General features: G+C 46.4%; 1 protein-coding gene across 1 annotated transcript in view; it reads right to left on the bottom strand.

Annotated features, from left to right (window-relative positions):
* FER1L6 (fer-1 like family member 6) overlaps positions 1 to 17,892 on the bottom strand; it is a gene marked incomplete at both ends in the record, with an annotated part of 157,764 nt that overhangs the window by 94,835 nt on the left and 45,037 nt on the right. Inside the window, 7 exons of the mRNA XM_079722359.1 lie at positions 3,868 to 4,039; positions 4,799 to 4,907; positions 9,440 to 9,792; positions 12,739 to 12,931; positions 13,951 to 14,137; positions 14,974 to 15,130; positions 16,421 to 16,499. Coding sequence (XP_079578485.1) covers positions 3,868 to 4,039; positions 4,799 to 4,907; positions 9,440 to 9,792; positions 12,739 to 12,931; positions 13,951 to 14,137; positions 14,974 to 15,130; positions 16,421 to 16,499 — 1,250 coding nt within the window. The remainder of the gene's footprint in view (positions 1 to 3,867; positions 4,040 to 4,798; positions 4,908 to 9,439; positions 9,793 to 12,738; positions 12,932 to 13,950; positions 14,138 to 14,973; positions 15,131 to 16,420; positions 16,500 to 17,892) is intronic.

Genomic DNA, 17,892 nt, shown 5'->3' with positions numbered 1-17,892 from the left:
GATGGATGTGAAAGCAGGGAAGATGGGAGAGGTGTAGCAAAAAGCTGAAGTTCCCTGCCTAAAGACAGATATATTCTTTTTTTTTTTTGCGGTACGTGGGCCTCTCACTGTTGTGGCCTCTCCCCGTTGCGGAGCACAGGGTCCGGACACGCAGGCCCAGCGGCCATGGTTCACGGGTCCAGCTGCTCCATGGCATGTGGGATCTTCCCGGACCAGGGCACAAACCCGTGTCCCCTGCATCTGCAGGCGGACTCTCAACCACTGCGCCACCAGGGAAGCCCAAGACAGCTATATTCTTAACTAGGTTTGCCCCCAGCCGCCTGTAACTGTCCCACAAACACCTGGGTCTGTGTGCAGGGAAACGTGGAAGGCAGGCCAGAGCACATTTCTTGTCATGGGCGTGGTTGGACAGGTGGCCCTAATAAATGTGGACAGTGTTTGGAGTCACGCGTGCTTATAGAGGCTGGGCTGGCGTGGTGAGGTGAAAGAGAGAGCTTTGTTTCCATTCCAAAAAGCTACAGGGAACTTCAGCCTGAAAGAATGCATGGTTGTTCTTTTTAGCTCTCCAACCTCCAGATTTCTTCTAGAGGCCATAAAGTTAGCAAAGGTGCCCCATGGTCTGTTCTGCAGAAAATAAACCAGCAGGCGTCCATTCAGAAGAGAAGCCAAATACATTCTTGGCAGAAACTGAGGTTATTATTCCAGCAGGAGAACAAAATAAAAATTAAAAATAAAGAAGTTCCGAAACTGCTCTTTCCTTTATCTTGTGAAAAATTATGGCACTGAGAATCCTGCACCTAAATAAATGCCCACTCACTGTTGTACTTTGTTCCAAGGTTTCTTTGGTTCGGATGATTTTGTGCTAAGGATGTTCAGAGCCTCTGTCTTTGGTGCCCAGGGTCCTCCGGGTCTTACTGGGTCAGCATGGTCCGGGATGCGGTGGTCTTTCAGGCAAATGACAGTGCAGATGGAGGACAGCAGATGGGAGGGCACCATGTTGCCAGTGGGAAGAGAAGCCTGCCAGTTTTAATGGCTGCCCTGACGTACGACCAGCCTTGTGCCTTTGGGCAAGCGTGGGCCTAGAACCCTAAGAAGCAAATGATGACCCGACTCTGGATGTCTTGTGCTCCAATCTCATTCTTGAGCTCCGGCCCCATATCTGAGCTGTATGGGAAGGCACGTGCTTTGTGAAACTGGAAAGCCCAGAACAAATGCAGGGTGACGTTTCAAGTGTCCTCCTAAACCGCCCCTTATACGGTGGTATTTCAGTGGAGGCAACAGACAAATTGTGTGTGTATGTGCATGTGTGTGTATGTTGTGTGTGCGCATGCGTGCATGCGTGTGTGTGGTGGTCTATTAGAGAATCTTCCGGTTCAGCTGCTGCCACCCTGGCTTGCCACGATGTGGACAGAGCCTCGATATAGTGACAGGAATATAAAGCCCCAGAACAGCAGCATGACATTTTGGTCTCTTCGAGCCAGCCCGTCAGGACTAATGTGAGGCCCATCTGAGGGCTCCTTTCATTTCCTCTCAAAGCGTCTCATAAAAGCCTCCCAGAGCTGCCCATCCTGTTCATTGATGGCCTCAGTTTCGAGACTGGACAGAGAAGCCATTAAAGGGCTGGGAAGTTTGGGGTCCTTTTTGGTGCGTGTAAAGGAGGGTGGCCGAGTGTGGCTGCCAGGGACCCATAAAAAAGGCCCCAAAGAAGGTGGTCCGTGGGAGGGGGAGTGTGGTCCATGGGAGAGACAGGATTTAGAAAATGTAGGCCATGCTCAAAAATGAGAGGACAAGCAGCTAGGATTATTTTCACTTACTGCTTCCTACTTTGTCCCAGACAATCGCTTTCTATCCCTTAAGCTCATTCTTGCCCTTTAGGATGTCACCTTTGTTGTGACTTTTCCCAACACTTCACCTCCTCCAGTCCCCCTCTCTATCCACATAGTACCCTGTGCCCAACCCAGTTATAGCATGTCCTTAACTCATTCAGAAACAGTTATGAGCGTCTACTACGTGCCTGGCATGGAGATGAGCAGATCCAAAGGTGAACGAGACACAGTCCTTTGCCCTCGGGGTACTCACAGTCTAATAGGGAGACAGACTAGTAAAAATATCTTAATGCAGTGTGATTAGTGTTTGATGGAGGTAAGAAGTCCAAATAAGACTTGGGATTCAGGGAAGGGAACTTGAACTTAGTCTTGAAAGGTAACAGAAGTGAGCAGTTCTGAGGAGGGCGCTTGTTGCCTCTGGCAGAAGGAAGAGCGTGTTCAAAGGCCCAGACACATCAAACCACAGGACCCACCTTGGGAATGGCGCTGCGGGAACGCTGGGGTTTGGGGAATACCCAGAGGTTATCGTAGAGAAGTGGGTAGGGGTCAAATCAACAAAATATGCCCTCTGGGCTTCCCTGGTGGCGCAGTGGTTGAGAGTCCGCCTGCCGATGAAGGGGACACGGGTTCGTGCCCCAGTCCAGGAAGATCCCACATGCCGCGGAGCGGCTGGGCCCGTGAGCCACGGCCACTGGGCCTGCGCGTCCGGAGCCTGTGCTCCGCAATGGGAGAGGCCACAGCAGTGAGAGGCCAGCGTACCGCAAAAAAAAAAAAAAATGTCTTCTGAAATTAATTCTGAAAGCCACAGATAGCGAATGTATAATGTCAATCAGGGGACTGGGGAGTTCAGATAGTTTGGTGAATTTCTTGAAACAGATCCAAGCCAGGTAAGAGGTGTTTAAAATAATTGAGGCCAAAGGTGCTGACAGGCCAGATTCAAGAAATGGCAATAGAGAACACACTTGAGAACTCAAATTGACCAGACTTCATCACTCATTGGATACGGGTAGGAAAGGAAAAGAGAACAATTGCCAACTTTCTGATCTGTGGCTTGGAGGATGCAGACAATGGTATGACCGGCCTCTGAGATGGGAAAGATAGGAAAAGGGGCAAAGTTGTCTGTGAAGACAATGAGTCTGGTGAATAATCCAGGGACACCCAAATGGAGGGGTTTGGACCTTGCTCCTCAGGAAGGAAGCCCGTCTGGGGAAATAGATGTGAGAGTCATTATTCTACCAGTGGTCAGTAAGCCATGGGTTCATGCCCAGAGAGAGAAGAGCAAAGATTGAAGAGAACCAACGATGTGGTGCCAATCCCCTCACATGTGAACAGGGAAAGCAATGTTCTCTTATGACAATCCAGCGAGATCATATTTTTTTACTCATAGCATAAAGCTCAGAACACCGAAGAATCTCTCTACGTGTGGTTTTCCCTTCTCATAAACCATTTGGTTGACATCACTTTCTTAAGACAGTTCTATAATTTCACTTCTCTTTGCATGTTGAAATGTTACTTGGATTAACGATCAGTGGGGGTACATGTAGGTGCCCCAGCAGTTTTCTGAAACGGTCTTTTCTGGTGGCTGACACTCATTTTTGAGTTCTTCAGTTTGATGGTGGGCAAAAATAAGATAATAAATCATGTATCTAATAATTCCACCAACCTGTGTTTACATTATATTCAGATGACTATAACAACTGTTAATAGGATTTTGCATTGAAATTTTAACATCTGACCTTCCTACCTTGTTATGTTCCAAAGTTATAGAATGAATGGAGCTTCAGATATGATAATAATAACCATCATCATTGCTCTGCCCTTAAATGAATTCCCTGGATGTGTCGTTTGGAGAGTTGTCAACATGTTACTAAGAATTCAGGAGAGTGGCACTTACCATGTTGCCTTTGTTTGCACCTTGTCCTTATAAATAAGATGAAGAATGTTTCCAGTTTTAGGGAAGAACTGAATCAAACAGTCCCAGAAATTGGTCAAGCTTCTACTCTCAGAAACCCTGGCTACTCTCACCTGCTGTGTCTCCTACCTGTTCCCTTCTGTCACGAGTGGCTTCTCGGGATGAGTGGTGGAGACCATGGGCATGGCTGCGTCCCCTTCTCCTTCAGGCAGCAGTGGAAGGGCATCTTCTTCAGCTGGGTCAAGTGACTTCTTCCTATTCCCATCATGCAATCCCCCATCAATCAAGTTCCCAACGTTACCTGAAGAGCCAGTAGCAAGGGGAGAAGAGCCAGGTGTCAATAAGCAGAATCAGGCTGCTTGGCAGAAAGGATCCAAGTTTATGTCTTCCCAGGGCAGGGAAATAAACTCTCAGTATGAAGGTAGAGTGATGGGCAGACCAAAGAAATAAGATTGACAATGATACTAAGCCATCATCAACATACGTCTTAGGTTCTTTTTTGTAAAAATTGCTTAAGTTACAAATTAACTGGATTCCATCTCCATTTCCTTCTGCTCCACTGACGGAGAACTTCCCAAATATAAATCAAGACCTTCCCTGATGGAATGCTCTTTCTTGGAGTGGTTTTCCCAGATGTACATCAGTTCAGGAAGATTGCTGGGAGTTATAATAACAGCACCTATTATATGTGTGGCATGTTGCATGCATTAACTCATTAAACCCTTGCAACAGCTCCATGAGGAATTATCATTATCCCCATTTTATAGACGAAGAAACTGAGACCCAGAGAAATTAAGTGAGCCTAGGGTAAGGGAACCAGAATTAGTAGTCCAAGTCTGTCTGAATGCAAATTATACTATTAATCCTTTCTTTTAAGTATGAAAATAAATCTATCCCTTACATATTGACACCAGAGGGGACAAGGATTTATTCATATCTTCCTGAGGTGCAAACCTCCAGCACAGTGTTACCATCTTCACGTAACACACTAATTCATTTATTTAAGAGGTAGGTATAAAGTTCATACCATGTGCCAGGCACCGTGCTTGTCTGCACTTACCAATAGAAACTTCAAAGCTAATGGGTTTATCTCCAATCCTCCGGTCAATCATGGTAGCTTCAAAAAATGCTCCAAAGAGTAAAAATTCCTCTTGTTTTTCTGGTACAAGCTATAGAAAGAAAAAAATACATTAGACAGGGCTGGCTCTTTTTTTTAGCAGGAGGAAGCTGAATTAGTGATGCCAACCCGGTCCAAGGTAAGTTATAGAAACTTGAGTCTTGGTGTCAGCCTGAAATGGCACATAATTTCCCCTCTAATCAGACTGGCAGAAACCAGGACCTACAAACTGCAAATCCAAATTCAGCCATTTATCTAGAATGATGTCGTCTCCACCTTCTGAGCTTCAACCTTACAATCAAATTTCCTTTTATTTTATTTTTTATTTTTTTTTTTTGCGGTACACGGGCCTCTCACTGTTGTGGCCTCTGCTGCTGCGGAGCACAGGCTCCAGACGCGCAGGCTCAGCGGCCATGGCTCACGGGCCCAGCCGCTCCGCGGCATGTGGGATCTTCCCGGACCAGGGCACGAACCGGTGTCCCCTGCGTCGGCAGGCGGACTCTCAACCACTGCGCCACCAGGGAAGCCCTCCTTTTATTTTAAAGGTAAGCTTGGTATACATATCTTTCTAAGAGGTTGATTGTTCAAGGAGCATGTGTAGCTGGGACACCACATGACACAGCATCACATTTCTGAGCGAAGAAGCTGAATGAGCTGGATTTATAGTCTGTTCTTTCTGGTTTTACCCTTGGACTTATTAAGCTCAACAGAAAAAGCAATACGGTTCATTTAAGGAAATAAAGCAGTCGTGGCTTCATAGATTAAGAGCTCCCTTCAATCAAGAGCCCTGACCTCTGTTCCTCTCTCTTTTTTGAGACCCTTCCTTCACACACGAAACTCCTGTGCTGTTGGCATCAGCAGGAAATGTTTCTATTGACCAGAAAATGTGGGACAGGGTGGGGACCCAGTGCTGGCTCTTAGTCACAGAGCACACACCACTCCCACCTGCCCCACTGTGTCCCTTGGCTGTAAGCCAGCCCCTTATCGCACCTTCATGGGGCCAAGTTTACTATCTGGGAGGAGGTTAAAAACCACTCAGAGACCTGAAGGGAATGGAGGCCATAGAGCCTGGAAGAGGGACAGCAGGTTCCAAGGCCAGGCAATCCCCTCTTCAAATCCCAACTCTGCTACTTCCTAGCTGTTGACTTTGGGCAAGCCATGTCCATTGTCTGGGTGTCATTTTCCTTGTCTGTGGAATAAACATCATAGTAGGACCTACACGGGGAAGAAATGAGATCATCCATGTGCAATACCTATTATAAAGCCTACTCATATCAATGCTGCAAGTGGCAGTCACCATAACTATTTCGACTATAATTCATGTCTTAATCCCACCCACCCTTCAAGGTCCAACCCAAATGCCTCTTCTTCTGGAAGCATCCACTGACTCCCTGAGTTAGAAAAATGATGATGGTAATGTTTACAGAACTCTTACTATGTGTCAGATATGGTATTAAGAATTTTACCTACATTACCTCATGTAATTCTCATAACTATCCTAGGAGGGGAATCTTTCTATTATACCCATTTAAAGATGAAGACACTGCAATTCCATGAAAGATTAAGATATCTGTCCAAAGTTACTAAACATGACTAATATTTATTGAGCACTTACTATGTGCCAGGCTCTGTTCTAATAAGCACTTTGTTGTATTAATTCATTAAATCCTCACTGTGAGCCGATGAAGTAGAGGTTATTATTGGAAATAAACCTAAGGAGCTTATGTCACTTGCTCAAAGATTCAAACAGAGGGAATGTTTGCCCAGAGGCTGGGGCAGTAACCACTGCACCATACTGCCACATCTTAAACCCAGCTGTCTTACTTGGGAGCCCAACATTTTAATCATTATACTGCACTCACTCCAGGAAATAATAGCACTTTCTCTGTCCCTACTTATCGCACTTATCACTTTCCACTTCCTGTATATTTATTTTGTATGTCTTATCTCCATAAATTTCATGGAGTCAGACTCTATTTTTATTCCTTCCAATGTTGAGGATTTAAAAATGAATACAAAGTTTGACCTAAGGGAGAAAAGCTTTGATGGTGGTGATGAGGGTGAGTTTTGAAAGCCAGCAACGTGGGATTTCATTTGTCCAGATACGCAATGCGAGTAAGGCTGCAGCAAGGGAGATTAGAGCTGGAGGACCCTGGAGAGCTAAAAAAGAAGAAGATGCTGCAAAAAAAGGATGTTACCATGTTGGTAAGGGCGAACTCTGAGCTGTTAAGGCTCTGGGAAAGGTAGAAGCCCAGTGTGGTGGTTTTAAAATATGTCCACAAATTCTTGGAAAATCTTCCCCTTAAAAGGTGAAGGCTAATTCCCCGCCCCACCCCTTTCAGCATGGCCTGGACTTGCTGCTCATTTCTAACAATGAGAATGTGGCCTAAATGTCAGGGTGTGACTTCCATGGATTTGGTCATAAAAGACACAGCAGTTTCTGCCTTGCTCTCTCTTGGATCACCCACTCTGGGGGAAGTCATCTTCCATGACGACACTCAAGCAGCCTATGGAAAGGTCCATGTAGTGAGGAACTGAGGCCTCCTGCCCACAGCCATGTGAGTGCGCCATGTTGGAATCAGATCCTACAGCTTGAGTCGAGCCTTCAGATAACTGCTGCCCCTGCCAACAGCTAAATGGGAACCTCATGAGAGATTCTGAGCCAGACCCACCAAGCTAAGGTATTGCCAAGTTCCTCACCCACAGAGGAAATAAACATTTGTTTATTTTGTGCTGCTAAAGTTGGGGGTAATTTGTTATACAGCAATAGATAACTAATAAACACAGCAAGGAGCTGACCACAACCCAGAAAGCCAAGATTAAGAGAGGAGGGAGAGGGCTTCCCTGGTGGCGCAGTGGTGGAGAGTCCGCCTGCCGACGCAGGGGACGAGGGTTCGTGCCCCGGATCGGGAAGATCTCACATGCCGCGGAGCAGCTAGGCCCGTGAGCCATGGCCGCTGGGCCTGTGCGTCCAGAGCCTGTGCTCCGCGACGGGAGAAGTCACGGCAGTGAGAGGCCCGTGTACCGCAAAAAAAAAAAAAAGGTGGGAGGGAGGAGAAATAAGGGTTTGAATGAAATAAAAGTTTGAATGAAATAAGGGTCTGAATATTCCCCTCTTAGACCACGCAATAGCCAAGATGGCCCCCTGGCCTTGTAGAAAAATGGATGCTCTTCCCCACATAAGTTCCCAGTCACCCCGGCTTTCTGCTAGACGTTACTTTTTCAGATGACCTCAGCAAAATATCTTGAAGATATTGACTTAGGTTAAAGAAATCTTCAACTAACCCCTTTCCACTTTGCAATCTCTGTTTAGAAAAGAACGGTTGGTCTCAACAGGGACAGATACAGGGGATATCAGTTTAGGTGGCCACTAAGCTACCCACAATTTTTGGCAAAGTCCAAAAACAGTCAAGCAGGGTGGAGAGCTCTGAATAACCTTCCCCTGGTGGTGAGAGTAAACCATAGAAACACACTGGTAACCACAGCAATAGCAAAGGTATTGCCTGCTCACCATGGATGTGCTAAGAACTCTGCGGACCATTTTACAACTATTCCCTCATTCACTCCAGGAGGTGCCTATGACAGAGGGACCATTACCACCCCATTTTGTTGAAGAGTAAACTGAAACACGGAGAGATGTTAGTATCAGAGCCATGAATAGGACCAATCCCCAAGATTTCCAACCCTGAGCTACAACCTCTCCCCCGCACTGTTTCTTAAGATTTATTAGCTCCCAGCAGTAAAATTAAGCGGCTCTTCCAAAGCTAAGGTGACCGACATACTAAAAATCCTTCCATGTGTCTAGTCTCTACTAGGAACGGACAGCTCAGGAAGACTGGCCATTGCCTCCCTTCCCCATCTAAAATTATTGCCTGGATGACCTGAGAAACACACTCCCAGAGGTAGAATCATCCAAGCTGTAATCTACCCACCAAAACATAAACTTCCTTCGTTTGCAACTACAAAGTACTATTGCTGAACTAAACAATTGAGAGGATATTCATGGTTTGTATTCCTCTTGGAGCCCCAGATCTCTCTACCATAACACAGAACTGGGCTAAAAGATGCTGCTGTGCATTATGTTGAATCACAAGCAAAGATAACCACTCCTTCCAATTGTGATTTCCCCACAGCCGTGGTGGGGGGGGGTGGCTGGAGAATCGGTTTCTCAATTTCTTTCATCCCACAGCTTGTCACCCACTCTTCTTCCTCTACATCCCTCATCCCACATTATCTCACATTCAGAGTGTACGCTAAGCTCACAAAACTAAACAAAATTAGGCCACGGATAGACTTCAGTCCATCACCCCACCACCCACTCCCACCAGCTCCCCCAGAGCCCTTTTATTTCTCTTTTACTTTGGTTGCCATGGGAATCCGTATTTGGGGGGGACGCGGATGGAATGTATAATGAGCAGATGGCTGTGATGTGAGCAGGAGGAGGCAGCCCCGGAATCCAGGGCTGAGCCAACACATGTTTTGCAGGGGCAGTGTCCCCTCTGCGGGTCTTTGGAAGCCTGTGGCAGGTGCTGTCCCTGCTCTGGGCTCAAATCACAGACACGGTGGAGCAATGCTCAGACCTACCTCCAGGGGCGCATCAAAAGGCTCCACCTCGACCTCTGTTGAGTTGGTTTTGTCTGAAGCCTGCTGGGCTTTTCCATCAACAGGTTTGTCACCCTTGACTTTACTTGAGCCTTTGGAAGATTTGGAGTCTTTGTCCTTTGAAGACAGCTTGTGCTCCTTGAGTGCCTTGGAGAATTTAACCTCCTGTGTCCCTCCCGAGAGGATCTCCACAGCAATCTCCACCAAAAGTCTGCCCCTGAATGACACGCCTTCTCTGAAACCTTCATTCAATTCCTGGTAGCCATCCATCAGACTTTGGTTCCTGGGTGAGCCATACAGGTTAATCCAGGCAGGTCCAAATGTGGGTAGAAAGCCTGTAAAGATACCAAGCTTTAGTTGTCTAGTTATGCTTTCAAGCTGGCTATTTTTTTTTTTGCTTTATGAAAATTGTGCACATTCATTTAGAAATGTAAAATATAAAGAAAAGACAAGAGAAAATATTTACAGAATATCCTGTCATGGGGAGTTCCCTGGTGGCCTAGTGGTTAGGACTCTGGGCCTTCACTGCCATGGCCCAGGTTCGATCCCTGGCTGGGAAACTGAGATCCCACAAATTTTTGGTGAGGCCAAAAAACAAAACAAAACAAAACCAAAAAGAATATCCCAGACTTCCCTGGTGGCACAGTGGTTTGATCCCTGGTCGCACAGTGGTTTGATCCCTGGTCTGGGAAGATCCCACATGCCACGGAGCAACTAAGCCCATGTGCCACAACTACTGAGCCTATGCTCTAGAGCCCGTGAGCCACAGCTACTGAGCCCTCGTGCCACAACCACTGAAGCCCACGTGCCTCAACTACTGAAGCCCCTGCGCCTAGAGCCCGTGCTTGGTAAAAAGAGAAGCCACCGCAACGAGAAGCCCGTGCACTGCAACGAAGAGTAGCCCCTGCTCACTGCAACTAGAGAAAGCCCGCGCACAGCAACGAGGACCCAACACAGCCATAAATAAATAAAATAAATAAAATTTTAAAAATTTATATTAAAAAAAACCTGAAGACAGGGGTGGCTTGGACCAGGGCGATGGTAGTGGAGATTGAGAGAAGTAAATATTCCGAGATATATTCTAAATGTAGAACTGAAAAGACCTGGTGACCTTAACTTACTCTTAGCATAAGTAGTTTCCCTTCTTAATACAGAGCATCTGGGAAAATATACGGTGTCTATGCAAACATCTCTTTGACAACAGAATATTCCATTTTGACAGGCAGTATATAGGATGGTGGTCCTGAGCTTGACTGCCTGGGTTCAAATCTCAACTCTCAGGTCTGCCATTTTCAAGCTGTGGAAGTTTTTTAACTTCCTAATGCCATGGTTTCCTCAACTGTACAATGGGGGTGTTAATAGTATCTATCTCACCTATCAGGATTAAAAGAGATAATACTAAGTGCTTCACACAAGTCTTTAAGAGATGTGTAGAATATTAGCCATTACTCTTAATAAGTATATATATCATAATTTGCTTAACAACCCCCCCGCTTTTTGATGAGGAAAAGTTTCCATATGCTTTCTTGTTATCAATAGTTTTATGCCTGAAAACTTCCTCTCTCCATTCCCCCCCCGGCCCCCTCCCATGGCCCCCGATGTCTACTTTTTAAACCGTTGTTAGGCATCTCCCTGAGCCCATCAAGATGTTTCTGAAAACTTGTGGGTAACGTGTTTGTTTGTTTTTTAATTTATTTATTTTTGGCTGCGTTGGTTCTTCGTTCCTGTGCGTGGGCTTTCTCTAGTTGCAGTGCGTGGGCTTCTCATTGCGGTGGCTTCTCTTGCTGCAGAGCACGGGCTCTAGGTGCGTGGGCTTCAGCAGTTGCAGCACACAGGCTCAGTAGTTGTGGCTCGCGGGCTTAGTTGCTCCGAGACATGTGAATCTACCCGGAACAGGGCTCGCACCCGTGTCCCCTGCGTTGGCAGGTGGATACTTAACCGCTGCGCCACCAGGAAAGTCTGTGGGTAACATGTTTATGTCTGGTTGAGAAATCCTGTAGGTGGACAGAGCATGCTTTCTGCATAAAGAAATCTTGTGGCAAATCCTCCTACATCATGAATATTTAAACAGTAGATATTTATTAAGGCCTTTCTATGGTGTCACTCTGTGCAGGGCACAAAAATGTGTAAATCTCATTCTCTGCTTAAGCCAAGCCTTCAGTATAATGTGTATGTGTGTGTGTGTGTATATATATATATATATATATATACACACACACACAAACATACACACATATACACAAATATATACATTGATCAATGCAAATTTGTAGTGCAGAGGAAGACTGCATTGGGATTTTAAAAAGGGAAGGTAGATTGGGGTATTTAGAGAATTAACAGCTATTAATTTAGGTTTTATAAATAAAGAGCTGTATCTTGGGTGAAAACTCCTTTGCCTGACTCAGTGGATTAGCTGGGACTCTCCATTCTTGCCCTGGCTTTCTGAGTGCAGTCAGCAGGACCTCCCTGAAATACTCATGCTCTTGAGCTCCCATTGTGAGTTGAGGGCACCATATTTTTTGGACCATTTAAACACGTACAAACCGGGACTTCCCTGATGGCACAGGGGTCAAGAATCTGCCTGCCAGTGCAGGAGACACGGGTTCGAGCCCTGGTCTGGGAACATCCCACATGCCATGGAGCAAGTAAGCCTGTGAGCCACAACTACAGAGCCTGCACTCTAGAGCCTGCGAACCACAACTACTGAGCCCACGTGTCACAACTACTGAAGCCCGCACGCCTAGAGCCCGTGCTCCACAGCATGAGAAGCCCATGCACCACAACGAAGAGTAACCTCTGCTCACCGCAACCAGAGAAAGACCGTGACCAGCAACAAAGACCCAACGCAGCCAAAAGTAAAAATTAATTAATTAATTAATTTTAAAAAAATAAATAAATAAACATGTAAAAACCATTCTTAGCTTGTGAGCCATACAAAAATACGTGGTAGTCCAGATTTGGTCCATGGATCACAGTTTGCCAACCTCTTATCCAATCTAAACTCTTCATTTTTCAATTAAGAAACCTAAGGCCCAGAGAGAGGGAGTGACTTCCTCAAGGACACACAGCAATGTTCCTGGAAGACATGGGACAGGGAACAAGCCTCGTGGTTCCCAGAGTCTGGCTCTGTTCACCACCCTGAACCAACCCAAGCTACAGACCACACAGAGGATGGAAGGTGCCTAAGACATTGCCTGCTCCAACCCTCTCTTTTTGAAGATGAAGGCTCTAAATCAATCATTTGGAGACCCTATCTCCAAGTCAGACATGTGAGGCCTTACCTTTATCTCCATCCTGTTCATTGGAGATTTTCTTCAAGTCGATGAAATGGGTTGCCAGCACTATATTATTCATGCTGCCTTCATCCCATACCTGGATTTTCACCCTCCGACACAAGGGAGGGAACATTTCCTTGAAAACCACCTGTTCGTGCCACACAGGATTGGCACAGTTCTTCTGCACTGTGGTTCGCCCCTAAAAAACAAAGCCAGGAAAATGTGAGCCACAGAAGGAAATGAAAGGGGCCCTTGACTGACTAAAGAAAACTCTTTACACCAGCTGGAAATATAAAGTGAGTTGTCAAAAATAATGAACCTGATTCCACTGACACCCATGGAAATCAGTTACACCCCATGAACATTACTGATGTCCTATTCTGTGCCAGACACTGTGCTGGGCATCTGGGACAAAGGTGAGTTGTCACAGGTCCTGCCCTCAGGAAGTTCTCATCATCCACTGGGTTGGGGTGAACTTGACACCTGTGTATGAAGGAGTGGCATACATCTCCAGGATTGCAGCAGATATAGTTAGAGCCTGACTTCATGTTTTATAAAAGTTGGACCTGGTGCAAATCCCGTCCCTAGTCTGGACCTCAGTTTCCTCGTCATACAATGGAGGTGGTGTCTTATATGGGGGTTATATATGTCCTATATATGCCAATGGGGTCCAAGATAGAAATAGTCCAAGGTTCACCCTGCCAAGGGGAGGGGCCGGGTGGAAACAATATGTGTGTCAGCTGAAGCTTCCAAGTCCGGCCAACCAGGATTAAGCTCTGACCATGTGCCCAGACCCTAGCACTTCCAATGGCTCTTGAGCAGGGAACAGCTGGGAACAGGGATGTCCAGGCTTACGCAGGACAAGGACTAGCTGGGTAGATTGTAGAGCAGATTGAAAGGGAGGTGGTAATCCTCTGGGGACCAGGTACTGGGCAACAGCTCAGAGAAGCAGCCAGAGGTGAGGAAGGAGGCCTGCCTGCCTGGGTGCTGAACCGTGATCCTCCCCTCACTTCTCTCCATGAGCTCCAATGGTGAGGGAGTGGGTGACCCTCCACTACTTTCCTGCCATGTGATGTAAAGCCTTTTTGTGACAAGCTTCCTCTCTCTGGGCACTTCCTAATTTTGATTTTAACTTAATGTCATTTGACCAGCAGTGTCCTGGGTAAAGAGCAGGATTCCAGTCCAGGTCTGCCAGGATTGGTGATGACCCTTCCTCACCGTCTGCCCAGCAAAGGAGACCTCCACAAAGGGATCCACGAGGTCCTTATTGTCACCCACAAATGATTTGGTGATGTTCGCCATGATGCTGGAGTTCATTTTGGGCAACCCTTCAGCTTTGTAGAGTCTCACGTAGAATCTGGCCCAGGGTCTCTCTGATGGAAACCCTTGTGGGATCAAAAGGTTCCTTGTGGGGGACAAAAATAAGACATAAAAAAGCTTTCTCACTTGAAAGAGTAGAGAAAAGGTAGAGGCAATTTGGAGGCAGAAAGAAGAATTCTGATACAGGAGAAAAATCTGAAAAAATAGGATTCATCGCTAAAATGAGTTTGCTTTCTAGTGTAAATGACAGCACAGGGTATGAATAGAGTGAATGCAGTACTCCAATAAAAATTAATTTTAAAAAAATAGAGTGGGCTTCCCTGGTGGCACAGTGGTTGAGAGTCCGCCTGCCAATGCAGGGGACACGGGTTCGTGCCCCGGTCCGGGAAGATCCCACGTGCCATGGAGCGGCTGGGCCCGTGAGCCATGGCCGCTGAGCCTGCGCGTCCGGAGCCTGTGCTCCGCAACGGGAGAGGCCACAAGAGTGAGAGGCCCACGCACCGCAACAACAACAACAAAAAAAATAGAGCGAATGCAAACTCGTTCAGGTCCTGGAATTAAAGAATAAACACTTAAGAGAGGCGCATAAAGTCTTCCCATTTTACAAGCTAGTGGCTGAAATTATTCTTCCTTCAAAGAAAAATCAACTAAATTCAGAGCAATAGGATAGGCTCAGGAATAGCTTATCTCTTATGGGTTATTATAGGAAGACAGGCTGTTCTTGTCCTAGAAGCTGACCTCCCAAAGGACAGTGATGCCTTTGATAAGACACAACGTGGTGCCTCTGACAGAGCAGAATCCCCACTGGACAGGCCTTGAACTTGGAAGTTCTCATGAACCCGTAAGGAAAGGGAGAAGAAAGAGACGTGGAAACTGGGACGTATCATTTCTCTTGCATGGTCCTCGATGGACCTGTCTCACTTTTCTATGTGCTCCTTGGCATCAGAGGCTTTGGGATGGCGCTTTAAGACATCTCCTTTCCCAGTCACGCTGATGTCACACCTCAGGTACCCTTTCGTGCCAGTCCTGATGTTGCCGGGGTCCATTAGCAGGGCCCACTTGTCGGAGAAGTGATGACCTGCAAAACGTCCTGACAGCTCAGATATCCTGCACCGATGCACCCCGACGCTCCATCCAGTTCTCTTCCTACCCGAAGCCTCCCCACCCTTTACTCCCCAGGAGGGCCCAGCTCATCACAGTTATTTCCAAGTCTCGTGCTGCCTCTCTCTCTTCCTACCCACTTCTCCATCTTTTTCTCCAAACTGCCACAGGGAGTTGGGAAGCCTTCAATGTAGTGGAAATTGCCTGGACGGCAGTCTAGCTTTGACCGGAGGGGAGGACCTTAATGCAGTGTAGAAGCCACACATGATTTCACAGGCCATAAACGCTGCTCATGGATCTTTTTGTTTGACCTACACGGTGAGCCCAAACTTCAAAACTCTTACAAAATCTAGACTTCAGGCTTATCTTTTTAAAAACTGTTAGATCTGGCCACACGGAGCCCACATTTCCACACGACTGTAGGTGGTAAGGAGTTGAGTAGATGCCACTCCTTCCACAGGGGTTGTGAGCCCTGCTCCCCATTTCCCATAGCCTCCGTCACCCCTGACTGCATTAAACCCAGCCCACTGCACTCAGCGATGCTCACTGCCCGGCCCCCTTGGGGTCATGTGAGTTGGAATCACTGTTGAAGAGAAGGGGCCTTTCATGAGAAGGTCTATGTGTGCTGTTGGTTCTGTTACTTATTCGCTCTTGACCTTGGACAAACTACCTAGCTCCTCTGACAAATCAGGGTTAATAATAATAATTACAGCAAACCCACGTATGGCATGTCACAGTCATTATTCTGTGCTAGATCCTATAAAGTGCTTATGTATACATTCTTATGCATATATTCACTTACGTATATATTCACTTAATCCTCCAACAACCCTATAAAGGAGGTGCTATTTTATCCCCATTTTGACAGATGAGGAAACGGCAGCACAGAGAAGTCAAGTTATTACCCAAGGTTGCACAGCTAGGAAAGAGTGGAGTGGAATTTGAAGCCAGGCAATCTGGCCCCAGAGTCCATATTCTTAACTTCTACACCCTTCCAACTTTCCTTCTTGTGTCTCGCAGCAGTAAATTGGACAGAATTTGTGAAAAAAAATTTTTTAACTGCTCAGATGTATGAACATATAAGATATTTGTATCATTAGATTGTGAACTTTGAGTAAAAGAGCCATGTCTTGCTCCACTTTGTAAAACTGGTGCTCAGTGTTATTGAATAAATGGATACATGGAAGAACGCATAAACTAACTGACCTTCAGGTGTCACAGTAAGAGAAGAGTAACAGAGAGAGATTGGGAGGCAATGCTTTCTCACCAGGTTGGTTGTACACAGTCCCCAGGTCCACTTTGAAGGAGCCGATCAATACACCTCCTATCAGCTTGTGGTGAAAGACCTGGGGAGAGATGGAGTGGTGAGTCCGACAACTAGATTTCTCTTTGAGGATAAATCTGTGAAATGGTTTCATGACAAACCCATTCAAAGAGGATTCTAGGCCTTGAACCTTGTCTGGCCTTCACACTTATCTGGAGCACAGTGACATTTGGTTATCAAACCTCAGGGCTGGCTGTACAGGGCGTCCAAAGTATTGCAGCTGTACCTCATCTCCTAGCAGGATTTTAGCTAATTTTCTATTGAAGGACACCTATCAAATCTCACTGCCTAAAACGTGTTTTTTGCTTGTTTGTCTGTTTGTTTGTTTGTAGCCAAAATGAACTCTAGGGAAGCCCACTCTTCAAACCCATCTCTGCCTTTTGAAATGTTATCCATCTTTAAATGCTTAGAGCAAATGCTGCCTCCTCTGAGCAGCCCTCCCTGATCCGCCGCAGATGAAAGTATTCCCTTTCTCTCCTAAAATCCCACAACACTTTGCTCACAACTTTCTCAGAGAACTCATGCTTATTGCCTTGAGAAGTTTTGGACATGTACAATAGTCAGAACAAAGGAGGCTGTCATCCTCAATATTTTGTCTGATTAGAAGTCAGCAGCGTGCCTGGCTGGTTACAGCAGCACATTTTTATGTTAATACTATTAAGATTAGGAAGTTCTAAAGGAAGCTGGCAGAGCTGGGCCTGAGTCCAGAAGTCACACTGCATGAAAAATTGCTGAAGAATCAGGAGTAGTTTAACTTTTTTTTTTTTTTTGCGGTACGCGGGCCTCTCACTGTTGTGGCCTCTCCCGTTGCGGAGCACAGGCTCCAGATGCGCAGGCTTAGCGGCCGTGGCTCACGGGCCCAGCCGCTCCGCGGCATGTGGGATCTTCCTGGACCGGGGCACGAACTCGTGTCCCCTGCATCGGCAGGCGGACTCTCAACCACTGCACCACCAGGGAAACCCCCAGTAGTTTAATTTTTAACCCAGAAAAGAGAAAACTGAGAGTGTGGAAGAAGAGCAATGGTAACTCAAGTGTCTTCAACACTTGAAAATACTGCCATCTAGAAGAGGGAGTAGGATCCCTGTGTGGTTCCCAAGCTACAGGAAGAGAGATTTCAGCTCACTATAAAGGCAATTTTTATAACAGAACTTCCCAGCAATGGAATGGGCTACTCTAGAAGTAGTGACCTCCCCATCTCTGGATATAATCAAGTAGTGCCCAAGAACCCCATGTCATGTGTCATGGAGGTGGTGGAGAGGGATTCCTACGCCAGCTGGAAGTTGGACTAGATGGTCTCTGAGGCTTCCTTGTAACTGTAAGATTCTATGCGTTCCTTGATTCAAGTACAGTTGCCTACCTTTTTCTACCCACCACATAGCCTTGTTCGTAATAAACACTCAATACACGTTCAGTGA

Source organism: Hyperoodon ampullatus, assembly GCF_949752795.1.
Source record: "Hyperoodon ampullatus genome assembly, chromosome: 17".
NCBI classification, from domain to species: Eukaryota; Metazoa; Chordata; class Mammalia; order Artiodactyla; family Ziphiidae; genus Hyperoodon; species Hyperoodon ampullatus.
Note: the sequence above shows the minus strand (reverse complement) of the source record. Positions and strands in the feature narration are given on the sequence as shown.